Source organism: Neopelma chrysocephalum, unplaced genomic scaffold, assembly GCF_003984885.1.
Source record: "Neopelma chrysocephalum unplaced genomic scaffold, ASM398488v2 Primary Assembly neopelma1_109, whole genome shotgun sequence".
In the NCBI taxonomy this organism is placed as follows: Eukaryota; Metazoa; Chordata; class Aves; order Passeriformes; family Pipridae; genus Neopelma; species Neopelma chrysocephalum.
In genome coordinates, this window is record NW_020897774.1 from 1 (window position 1) to 12,295 (window position 12,295).

The window sequence follows — 12,295 nt, forward strand, 5'->3', positions numbered from 1 at the left end:
TTCTGCCTCCCTTGAAGGTAACTCACTTTCAGTAAAAGTGGCAGGCACCTTTGCTTCCAGCACACAGTTTTAATCTGTTGTAAACACCAATCAGTCAGTCTTGGCACGGATGTAGCCTGGGGCAGCCTCAGCTTTCAGAAATGACCAAGTCTATTTCTGTGGTACAGGAGGCTCCCTCAGCGGTACCTCAGTGCCCTGGGTGGTTTGGGTCTCCTCCCTCACCAGAGCTCTGAGTGCTCCTCTGCCCTTGTTGTTGGCCAATCTCCTCCACTGCTGTCTTCTCCTTATTGTTTTGGTTTTTTTTAGTATTTGCAAAGACATTTCTGCACCTACTGTCAGCAAGGATCCTGCATTACATACACAGATAATACATACAGAAGCTTTAAGGCTTCTGCAAGTGATTTTGTTTTAATTTCCTCAATTTTCCTATCCATTTCTCTTTGTGGTTCTTTTCATACATCTGTCTACATCACTTTGAAGAGTCAGCTTATTTATTTCAAAAGTGCGTGCCCTAACTGGTTTCCTTGAATAATTTCCTGGGTAAATTATGCAATCTCACACTGAATGTTGTATTAACCATGAATATGTGGGGTTGTATCATCATTCTTAATATGAGGGTTGGTACTATAGAGAAAAGATTTTGCTGCAAGACATTAGGAACAAAAAGAAAGGAAATGTGAGTTTACTGATCTGATTATAAGCCAACTGACAATCAAACCTCTACATGAAGGATTTAGACAATTAAGGACTCCTGCTTTATTTTAAATTATATTCTTCTTTCACAGAGGTAGCAATATACATTTACTGTTACCAGTGAATCTTCCCCTAACACATGATGCAGTAGCTGCTTTTCAGTTTCCTTGTGTTTCACAACAGAACAAAAGACATTTTGTGCAGCATCTGATGGAAACTGAACTTTTGAAATCAGTAAATCAGTGACTCCTTGTGCCTTTAAAAACCAAATTATAGTTCAGAAATTCTGGACTTCTACGCTGCTGTGCATTTACTCCTACCTTTTGAAGGAAAATGTATTTTTTTACCCGCATTTCTTAGGTTAAAAAAAAAAAAAGAAAAAGAAAAAAAGACGGCAAAAAAGAGTACTCGGCATTTCTATTGGTGTTCAGCTAAAGCTGCAGTTTCGCTTTGAACAGAATTGAAACTTGAGCTCTGAGATGGGTGACAGCAAATTTTTAATATAAAAAAGTCAACCTTATTCCAAAAGGAAATGCTAAGTGTCAGTACAGCTATTAAAATTTCCACAGTTTGTAAGTTTAGGCTGCAAGGGAGATCTCCAAAGACACTGAGCACCTGTCAAAGATTACAGGGTTGTGTGACTGGACACTGTGATTTAGAAAACCTACTTGCAACCAAAGCAAATGGACATTAAGTGTCTCATGCTCCAGTGCCATGTACCAAGAAATGGCTGGGTGCTTGAAGAAATCAACATACGCAGTCAAACTTGTGCCGACTCATTCTCTTCTTTCATGATTAATTAAGCATATTAGCTTTGCTATGAGGTGAAAAATTATAAATGAGTGGAAGGTAACTTTCCTTTGTGGTCACATAGAGTGTGAAAAATCCAGAGTGGAATAACTGGTGTATGGTGTTTGTAGTGCAGGTTTTCATCCTACTAGAAATGTGTTGAATGTCCTTGCAGCACATAGTAGGATTTTAGTGAAATTTCTGCATTAGTTACAGTAGCACTCAGTGAAAACCTCAGTGCATCTTGCGTGAAAAGCAAAATCCAGTTATCAACAAAGAGCAGAGGAATCATACTTTGTTGTAGTATTTTACTCTTCAGCCACAAGGGTGAGAAATATAGTCCTGAATTAATATAGTTGGGAATTAATGAACCCTTTTCCTAGGCCCTGATTAAAATGGCAATGATGCTGTACAACTTTCTTGTTTTTCTGTTCGTGTCTAAATGACTCGTACTCTAAACACAGGGAATTTGCAAATATGACTGCAAATTCTTTCCCTGTTCGTTCTTCAGGTTCCCAGCATCTGAAATGAGTTTCTCAGCTCCATCATGGTCAAAGAAATTATGAATTGTTATTTAAAATGTAAATAAAAATGTGTAGGGAAAGAAGACATGAAAAACCCCACAAACTCCACCTAATAAATATCCTAATCATTGAACTAGTCTGTTCTGCTAAGCACAGAATCTTCTAGGTAAGAAACTCTCAGACAGACACCATGTTCTGTGTAATGCTGGATTGTCACCAGCTTAAGTCTATCCTCGTAATTTTTAACTCTGACCCTTCTACACTCTCCTATGCAATTTTCACCTTTCTGTATGCTGTTTCCTATGCCCTTACCACTATCTTTTTTATCATGCTTTATTTTGATTCCCTTCCCCAAAGTCCCATTCTCTTGACATTTCTTCCATAAAGTATGCAGCTTAGAACTGTCCCAGTTCTTGAAGCTATTTGCATCAGGAATGAATGCCAAAAAAATAATAATAGTTATAAAAATTACTAAACTTCTAGATCTAAACTATTTTTAACATCAATTAACAATGTCTGTATCTCTATTCTTGCAATTTATACTAAAAAAGGGGGATGGGTGAAACGAGGAACTTGATCTCCTGCAAATGTTAATTGTCTGAAGTGACTGGTTACCCTTATGTAGCGCATTTGTCTCCCAGCTGATTGATTTTAAACTTCCAAACTGCCAAATACTTCACAACTGTCCCCCTTCAGAGTTCCCTGTGGCTTGGATGTTTATCTTCTCTGAGTAGGTCTTATAGTTCTTTATGGTGTGACACTGTAGCAAGGCAAAACACAGTTTGAAATGAAAACTGTTCAAAAGTAACGAAGAAGACAGTAAATTGCAGCATGTAAATTGCAGCATGTAAATTGCAGAATAAAAGCACGTGGATGTATGAGTAATGTGAAAATTTGTTTAAAAGGGGGAAATAAGAGTACTCCATTATTTCTTAGGGGTGGAGCAGAAAATGAGGTACTGTTGTTTTAAGTACAAATATTTGAGGAAGTGGGTTGCAACAGTTGTTTCACATTCAATTATTTCTCAAGTTGCAGTCGAGGTGAAGAGTAGTAATAGAGCAGTGATTACTGCTGTTGTCTTGAGTAAGTTATGTCATATTATACTCTCCTCTGGACTTCATCTGAACCAGTGGGGACCACTTTTATGCTGTTTTCTTCTGCTCTGATTTACAGGCTCTTCAAACAAAAAATCTGACAGATCTGGAAACACACAGAAAATGGTATGTTAGTTTCATTTTAAATTTGCTTTTACATCTCTTACTGAACTGTTGTGGAAGACTTTAAGAACATTTTCTGCTTTTCTGCTTTTCAACTGTTCAGTTTTACTATTATAATTAGAAGCTGCAGTGCATTGTGAAAGGAAGGGAAAGCATTTATTTGGTCTAATACTTACTTGTACTGCAGTGCTACAGAACGTGTATAATAATGTCTTTTCTAATTGCTGTAACTTCTGAGGTGTTCATTTTTCTCTACACTTTCCTCCTGTTACCTCTTAAAATACATGTGAAACCTCTACAGAAAAACTTTCCTCAGAAACACCTAGTTGTACTGTTGCTGAATATTTGAAGAACACTCTAAAACATTAAGGGTTTTTGCACATGCCCATTAGGATCAGTAGATTACTGCTTTTTGAACTTCTTATGAAGCCAAGTGTAGATCACAGAGAAAAGAACAGTTCACATGCATACTCCAGCTGTACTTTTAAACAAGCTTCTCATGGCAAAGATGTTGCTTGTTTCTCCTATTTAAGTCTTTTTATTTGTTCTAGTACTTAAACAGCTCCAAAGTGTTACACATGCAAATAGTCAGGTACAACACGAGAATGCAACAGTTAAAATAGATAATACATTACAAAGATATTCGGAAAGAGAAGAATATACAAAGAAATGGAGCACAAAGATGGTAGGAGCTAAGCTGGCTCTGCAACAACACTTAGGTTCCTAAAAATACTGTAATACGTGAGAGTTCAAAATCTGAGCATTGTAAGTGCTCCAAAGGTCTTCTTTGACTTCTTAAGAAACCTAGAAACATATTTATGAAGATTTTTAAGGCCCGTATTCATTGCACCTAAATCAGCAGTGTGAGTCTCTGGTGTGTAGTGAGTCAGAGCTCCTTCCATCTCCAGAGCCCAGCAGCACCTCCAGAGGGGCTCCCTCTCCTTCCCTCCCTCCCTCTCTCTCTCTCTTTCTCTCTCTCTCTCTCTCTCTCTCCTCTCCCACTCTCTCTTGAATGTCAGCGCAGCCCAGGTTGGTGACAATGAATTGAGGAACTTGGGTAAGCACCTGAAATTAAGGGCCTGAGTGCAGTGGCTGCTTATGAGTTCATGTAGGAAGTTTGTGTTGTCAATCTAGACTGCAGTTACACCTTGCCTCTGTCCTGCTCTAGTGCTGGGACAGAGTTTATTTTGGTTTATCAAATCTTTAAAGGTTGAATCTAATTTACTTTTCCTTCTGTTGCATTAAGACTGCAGTAATTCAGCAGACAACACATGCCCTTGCTCTTCCCAGCTGATCCTCAGAGAGCAGAGGGGCTGGTGGAGGCTGGACTTGATTTCTGATTTTAGCCAATTTATCACTCTTAAGTCTGGTCATGTTCCCAGATGCAACAATAATGTAGGGTACACTACAATCCTCATCTCCTTTACGAACAGAGATTCACCAATAGTGAGGATTACCGATTCATCATTGTAAGTCTGGTCAAGTTCAATAAGAACTTCATGAACACAGATTAACTAATAGTGCAGTTTATTGGAGCAAGAGGTTATGGATTCTTTCATATTTCCCCGATAAATTCACTAGATCTGCAAAACATGAGTGTACAGTGTTATGTGTGAGTGCTCCTGGGGATACTCTAATGCAGTCAGAGGTGCAAATCTTACCAAAGAAATCTTCCCTATTTTGGGGAAGAGAGAGAAGCAAGTCCGCTGACTTTTTGCAATATGGTCATATTCTCATCCTCTGCCAATGAGGATTTCAAATTCAATTTAACCAATTTAAGCCAATTTATAATTTTGGGAGAAGTGGAGGTGAGACTGTGGTCAAATGTTCTGTTACTGCCTTCATAAATGGGGGAGAGGGAGCAGCCACTTTATATGTAAATGAGGGATATTGAGAGTAAAAAAGAGAGAGATTACAATGACTGTGGGTCTTGCACAAGAGCAGAACAGAGTCATGACACCTTAGCATCACTTCCTCTTCTACCTGCTTGACTGAAGGTAAAAGGGTCATCCAGTGTCTGCCTGATAATCACCCACTCAGCATGCCATCATGCCCATGGTAATCCCTTAGCCACATATCTCATTGCATATCTCATGGAAATCCTTTCACAACATACCTCAAGGCTATAATGGAAATCCCTTCACCACGTATCTCATGGCATATCTCGTGGCTGTGGGCCTCATTCCTATACCTTCTTTTTTTCAAAGTTAGAAAGACTCCTGGAGTCTGATGTGCAGTGACTGTCAGTATTTCCCTCAGTGACTGCAGGTTCTCTGTCCATGGCTGGTGACGACTGGCACTTCATGCTCTGCTGTGTTGTGCATCAACAGATGCCCAGTTAGTGGCACCTATATGATGGAACAACATGTCCTGCAGTGCAGAGTCTCTGCAGTTTCCCTACCACCTCTCTGCCATACTCCATGGGAACCTGCCTTGAATAATGATCCTGGCCCTGGAGTCCATTGGTCTGCTAAAGCAAGAGATGGAGGGAGGCAGGTGCTGGAACATCACCTGGTTAGGATAGGCTTTGGTTAGGATAGGCTCTCTCTGCCTTTTCTTTAGTCTCATACCATCTTTTACAGCCATAATGTGGTGTATCTGCTGGGGAAAAAAGGAAGGAAGGGGGGCAAAATATTTACAAGAATGTATAAAGATTTTTCTTTGGCAATGTCTCTTGTCATTTGAAGAAAGACCTTCAGTTTTCCATGTAAAAGGTAGAGACCTTCCTTCTCCCTCCCACATCCCTGACTGCATTAGTGGAGAAAAAAGAGTTAAAAAAAAGATCTAGGGATCTGGGAGGAAATAAATGCTTATTATCTTTTCCAAATTTGTCCCGCACATACTCTGATTATTCTTATGCATCATTTTCATCTAAAGACTTTTCTAAATCAGGAAACCAGAAAAGTTAATCCTCTTCCAAAGAGGATTGGCTAGACTGAGCTGAAAATGCTGGTAAACTCTCTTACTCAGTGGCCTCCATCTGGGCGAGAGTCCAATGTAAATTCCATGATGAATAACCAAATGATGGTTAGTTTGACTCATAACAAACAACATCACAAGAGTTGGAGATGATTAAATGTAAATTCACAGGCACTGTCTGGTTAGTCCAGGTTAACCTTCCCTGAGATATTGCATGAATGACTCTTGTCACGACTCCGTATTAAGCTACTTTGCCTTTTCTTAGAGGATCCGCTGAAAGGAAGGCGACACCGTTGCACTGGCAGTGAATGGGAAAGGAAATTGTGGTAGAGGAAAGGCTGGGGTGTAGTACTATATTAGCTTACACTGAATTCAAGATCTGCAGTGGACTTCTACATTTTTTCTTCTGTACTGAGGCTCTGAATCCCCAAAGAGACGCCATTAGGCTGTGAACTCTAGATAGCAGAAGTGCAGCACTGTGTGAGGTTTGATCTGTCTTCTCACACATCTGCTGCCCTGCAGGTCACTAGAGCACTCTTCCAGGTACATGGATGCAGAGGTAGGTTTAGCATAGTCCTCTAAGGTAACACAGAAACACAAAGTTGTCTAGGAGACACTGTGGTCGAAGTAAACAGAGCGTACAACAGGAAGCCTCGCTTCACCTCCAAGTCTGTGTCACCTGCAAGGCATGTCTTTGGCAGCACTCAACAGGGTTTGCACAGACTGCTTGAGCAGGTCTCTGTATATTCTTGTGCCCCAGCTAAAGAGAAAAAACCATTTCCTTGTATCTCGGACATTTTACCTAATCATCCAATTTTCTACTGCTTACCTGGGTTTTAACATTTAATCAATATTATCCAGACAAATCCTGCTTGTTTAAGAGCCCTCTATGTGTAGTGCATCTCCAAGCCTTACATTGAGTTTTCAAGGGAGAAATGAACAGCACCTGACGCCAGCAGTTAAGATGTTGGGCAGTGCAGCAAAATGGTCATGGCCTCTCTGCCTGTGTCACACAAGCCAAGGCTGGCAGCCTGCCAGCCGGGGTTTCTTTGACACTGACCACTGCTGAGGAAGTAATGGGTAAGCTGTGACATAAAGCTTTTTGCTCTTTCCATAATACACATAAATCTATAAAGTAGGCAAGATCACAAAGACTTGACAGACACAGAGAATGTTTTAAAAGTTTCTTTAAATGCCTGTGGGATTTTGGCTCTGGGTATTTAATGCTTATTAGACTTATATGGAACATGTCCAATTCTAAACCTGTCTTTGATTTTCATTTTCACACTTCACATCGATGCAGTGTTTTCTCGGCCCCCTGTCCTTATTGAAGAGTGAAAATGCAAGATGGTATTAAACCTTATGGAAATAAAGCCATAGACTGGCTTAGGTCAACTCTCCACCTGTGCTGATGCTTCAGTAAGTTTGAAAGACTACACTAGCTTTTAAGTGACTATAGATTTTATCTATCATACACTATGAAACAGTAACTTTGCTCATCTACTCCAGTATGCAATGGCAATCTGCTGGAAGTTTAACACCTCCTGTTTCCCCTTCGAAGAAAAGAACATTCACAGAGATGTAAATTTCAATCACGTGTGTTGCCGCTTTTTCAGTAGATTTTTTAACTGATTCCTTATTTAGAGAGTGATATTTATATTAATGCTGCAATACATTGTGATAATAAAGTAAGGGATACCAACAAAATACCAACAAAACTTATAATCCTACCTGCACATCTACAAGTGTAGACCTATTTGGTCTGACCCAGTGTGTGGGTGAAATGTTTAATTACCTTAAACTAATACCTCTGTGTTTCCTTGTTTTTAGGTACCTTGTGCAAAGATGTCAAATGCATTGCTATTTGTCTTGCTCTTCCTGTTTCCAATGCTGCTCTCTGGAGCTTGGTTTCCCAAAACTTTGCCCTGTGATGTTAAATCCTCAGAAGGTACTGTGACAGTGGACTGCACCTACCGGCGCCTCACAGAAGTCCCCAGAGGGATCCCTGAAAACGCTACCAACCTCACTCTGAGTATTAACCATATTCCCCATATCTATCCAACATCCTTTGCTCAACTTAAAAACCTCATGGAGATTGACTTCAGATGCAACTGTGTGCCTGTCAGACTGGGGCCCAAAGACCTTGTCTGCAACAGAAGACTGGAGATTGAGAATGGCAGTTTTGCTGCCCTGACAAGACTGAAGTCACTGTACTTGGATGCAAACCAGCTGTTGGAAATACCCCGAGGTCTTCCTACTACTTTAACCCTGCTGAGCCTGGAAGCAAATACTATCTTTTCTATCCAAAAAGCCAACTTGTCAGAGCTAGGAAACATAGAGGTATTGTATCTGGGGCAGAACTGTTACTACCGCAATCCATGCAATGTTTCATATGAAATTGAGGAAACAGCCTTTCTGGAGCTGAAAAAATTAACAGTACTATCCCTGAAGTCCAACAACTTAACACATATTCCACCCAATTTGTCATCTACTTTGAAGGAACTGTATATTTATAATAACAGGATTCAAGTGATTCAAGAACAGGATTTAAGTGCCCTTCCCAACCTAGAAATTCTCGATCTAAGTGGCAACTGCCCACGTTGCTATAATGCCCCATATCCTTGTATTCCTTGCACCAATGACTCGATTCAGATACATTCAAAGGCTTTTGATTCCTTGAAAAATTTAAGAATTTTGCGACTTCACAGTAACTCTCTTCAGAGCATACCCAGCAGTTGGTTTAAAAACATCAAGAACCTGAAAGAACTTGACCTCTCCCAAAATTTCCTCATGAAGGAGATTGGAGATGCTCAGTTTTTGAAGTTTGTCCCCAGCCTGGTGGAGCTTGATCTGTCCTTTAATTTTGAACTCAAGTTGTATTCTCCCTTCTTGAAACTGTCTCAGACATTTTCTTCCCTCTCTAACCTGGAAACCTTGAGGATCAAGGGTTATGTCTTTAAAGAACTGAGAGAGAAGGATCTACGCCCACTGCTCGGTCTTAGGAATCTCACCGTCTTGGATCTTGGGACTAATTTTATTAAAGTTGCAAACCTGACAGTGTTTGAAGAATTCCCAGCTCTTAAGTTCATAGACCTCTCAGTGAATAAAATTTCTCCTTCTTCAGGGGAAAGCAACTCTTATGGATTCTGCTCTAATCTTAGGTTTTCAGTAGAGCAGTACATCAGGCAAGCATTACCAGACATGCATTATTTCAGGTATGATGTGTATGAGCGAAGTTGCCGTTCCAAAGATAAAGAGGCTGCTTCCTACCAATCTTCAGTTAAGGAAGATTGCCTGCAATATGGAAAAACTCTGGATTTGAGCAGAAATAATGTATTTTTTATTAACCCCTCAGACTTCCAGGGACTTAGCTCCTTTACATGTCTCAACTTGTCAGATAATGCAATAAGTCAAACTTTAAATGGCAGTGAATTCTCCTACTTGTCTGGATTGAAATATCTGGATTTTTCTAACAACAGGGTTGATTTGCTATACCAAACTGCTTTCAAAGAGCTAACATTTTTAGAAATTCTTGACCTGAGTAATAATCAACATTATTTTCTGGCAGAAGGTGTTACTCATGTGCTTAATTTTGTGAAAAACCTAGACCATTTGCGGAAGCTGATGATGAATGAGAATGACATTTCTACCACCATTAACACAGGAATGGAAAGTCAATCTCTTCAAATTTTAGAATTTAGAGGAAATCGTTTAGATGTTTTATGGATGGATGGCAATGCTAGATACTTGTCCTTCTTCAAGAATCTGACCAGCTTGGAAGAACTGGATATTTCCTTCAACTCACTCAGTTTTTTGCCTCCCGCTATTTTTGAAGCAATGCCTCCCAAACTCAAGCTCCTCAACTTAACCAATAATCGTTTGAAGAGTTTCAACTGGGGAAAACTCCACTATCTGAAGAAACTAGTAACTCTGGACCTGAGCAATAACCTTCTGACCACTGTTCCCCGAGAACTGTCCAATTGCTCCTCATCACTGCAAGAACTGATGCTCCGAAACAATCGTATTCAGCAGCTAACCAAACATTTTCTCAGAGGTGCTTTTAAACTGAGGTATTTGGACCTCAGCTCAAACAAGATTGAAATAATTAAGAAATCGAGCTTCCCTGAAAATGTCATCAACAACCTGAAGATGCTGCTTTTGCATGGCAACCCTTTCAAGTGCAACTGCGAGGCCGTGTGGTTTGTCTGGTGGATCAATCAGACTCAAGTGACTATTCCTCTTCTGGCCTCAGACGTGACCTGTGCTGGCCCAGGGGCACATAAGGGAAGGAGCGTGGTTTTCTTGGATCTGTACACCTGTGAGCTGGACACCTCATATTTGATCCTGTACGCTCTATCAGCTTCAACCGTCCTCAGCTTTATGGTGCTTGCGGTGATGAGCCATCTGTACTTCTGGGATGTGTGGTATAGTTACCATTACTGCAGTGCCAAGCTGAAGGGCTATCGGCGTTTATCTTTACCAGATGCCTGTTACGATGCTTTTATTGCCTATGACAATGAAGATCCAGCTGTGAATGACTGGGTGTTGGAAGAACTGGTTAAAAGGCTGGAAGACCGAAAAGCCAGGCAGTTCAATTTATGCCTGGAAGGAAGGGACTGGCTCCCGGGACAGCCAGTCTTTGACAACCTTTCCCAGAGCATTCAGCTGAGCAAAAAGACCATATTTGTGCTGACCAATAAGTATATTAAAAGCGGCAGTTTCAGGACAACCTTTTACATGGCCCACCAGCGGCTTCTAGATGAAAAACTGGATGTCATTATCTTGATATTTCTTGAGAAGGTTTTGCAGAAGTCACGCTATGTCCGGCTGAGGAAGAGGCTGTGCCGAAGTTCTGTCTTGGAATGGCCAACTAACCCTCAGTCTCAGCCCTTCTTCTGGCAGTGCTTGAAAAATGCCATAGCTACAAACAATTTGCTGGCTTACAACAAGCTTCTCCAAGAAACTGTTTAGCTCTACCCTTCCCCATAAAATTTGTTATGATGTGCATGCACCTTGCTTGGGATTTATTACTGCACAACAAGAGATAATGCACTACACCCTGGAAGTCACTGGTTTAGAACAAAATCACCACTTCCAGCTTTCAGTTCACTAGAGGCCTCTAGCATCTCTTGTGGTTGGGTCAAGTGTGGGTTAGACACTTTCTCAACATACTCGACTACACAGACTGCAGGAGAGATCATGCCTGAAATTGCTGCTGTTCAGACATTGTTGGAGTAAACATGATTTTCATAGAAAATTTTAGTTGCTGTATTTGAGGTATTTATGAAAAACAAGAAAAGTGCTTGCTGGCATATTTGTCTCTGAAAATGCATTTAGCAAAACTCATGCTTTGATCTTAGGAGTTGGGAAAATACAGGGTTTCTTCTCTTTTTGTGTTAGGCTTCCAGCTTCTGAGTCTGCCACTTCTGTCCGAGTGCAGAACAGTCCTAATCTCTGGGGATAAGAAATTCTGTTGAGACTTCTGTCAGAGGTTTGTGTCTGGTACAGGAACTCTCCCATTGTGGCACTGCCAAAAACCTTGTAAATCTGAAGAAACTTTGAGGAATGCGTGTGGACTAAAATGGGAAGGTGTGTGAGAATCAAGTTCAGAAGGGCTTGTAGGCTGTGAGTGGGAAGGAGTTATAAGATAAAGGGAGTCCTTGTGCATGGAGCTGCTGCATGGGAGCAAGAAGAGGGATTAGGATAGCAGATAGGCAGAGGGAGAGGCACAAGGCAGATGGACAAAATCAATTAAACCACAGACACAAAGAAGTAGATTATCTTCCAGATCCCTTCCAATCCAAACCATTCTATGATCTCAGCTACCTCTGGTGTTTCCTTTCCTAGCTTTCCTGTCTGGTCCTTTCTTTAAATAGTTCCATTTTGATTTAGTTGTAGGCAGATGGACAAAATCACAGACACAAACAAGAAAACTAATGTTCATATAATAATATTACAGATAGTAAGGGGGTTTTTCCTCCAAATTTATCATAGTAGTGTTACTAATTAACAACAGAAGTAGGAGAAAGAGCAGGGCCTATTTAGAAGAGTGGGGGTTTTATGGTTTTATTTTGACATTAGAAGAAGGATCTGGGGAACTACAGGCCTGTCAGCCTGACATCGGTGCCAGGGAAGGTCATGAAGATCATCTCT

At 40.6% G+C, this 12,295-nt stretch overlaps 1 protein-coding gene across 2 annotated transcripts; it reads left to right on the top strand.

Moving 5' to 3' along the window:
* The first annotated feature begins 41 nt into the window (after window positions 1-41).
* LOC113973960 (toll-like receptor 7) lies at window positions 42-12,033 on the top strand. 2 transcript variants are annotated; one of them, XM_027696661.1, is made up of 3 exons: window positions 42-3,226; window positions 5,435-5,554; window positions 7,968-12,033. In XM_027696661.1, the coding sequence occupies exon 3, from the start codon at window positions 7,988-7,990 to the stop codon at window positions 11,111-11,113; it is 3,126 nt and encodes a 1,041-aa protein (XP_027552462.1). In that variant the 5' UTR covers window positions 42-3,226; window positions 5,435-5,554; window positions 7,968-7,987; the 3' UTR covers window positions 11,114-12,033. The 2 variants fall into 2 exon arrangements, with proteins under 2 accessions (XP_027552462.1, XP_027552463.1); XM_027696662.1 differs by lacking the exons at window positions 42-3,226; window positions 5,435-5,554 and adding an exon at window positions 6,831-7,561 and having other exon boundaries at window positions 7,973-12,033.
* Window positions 12,034-12,295: the final 262 nt, after the last annotated feature.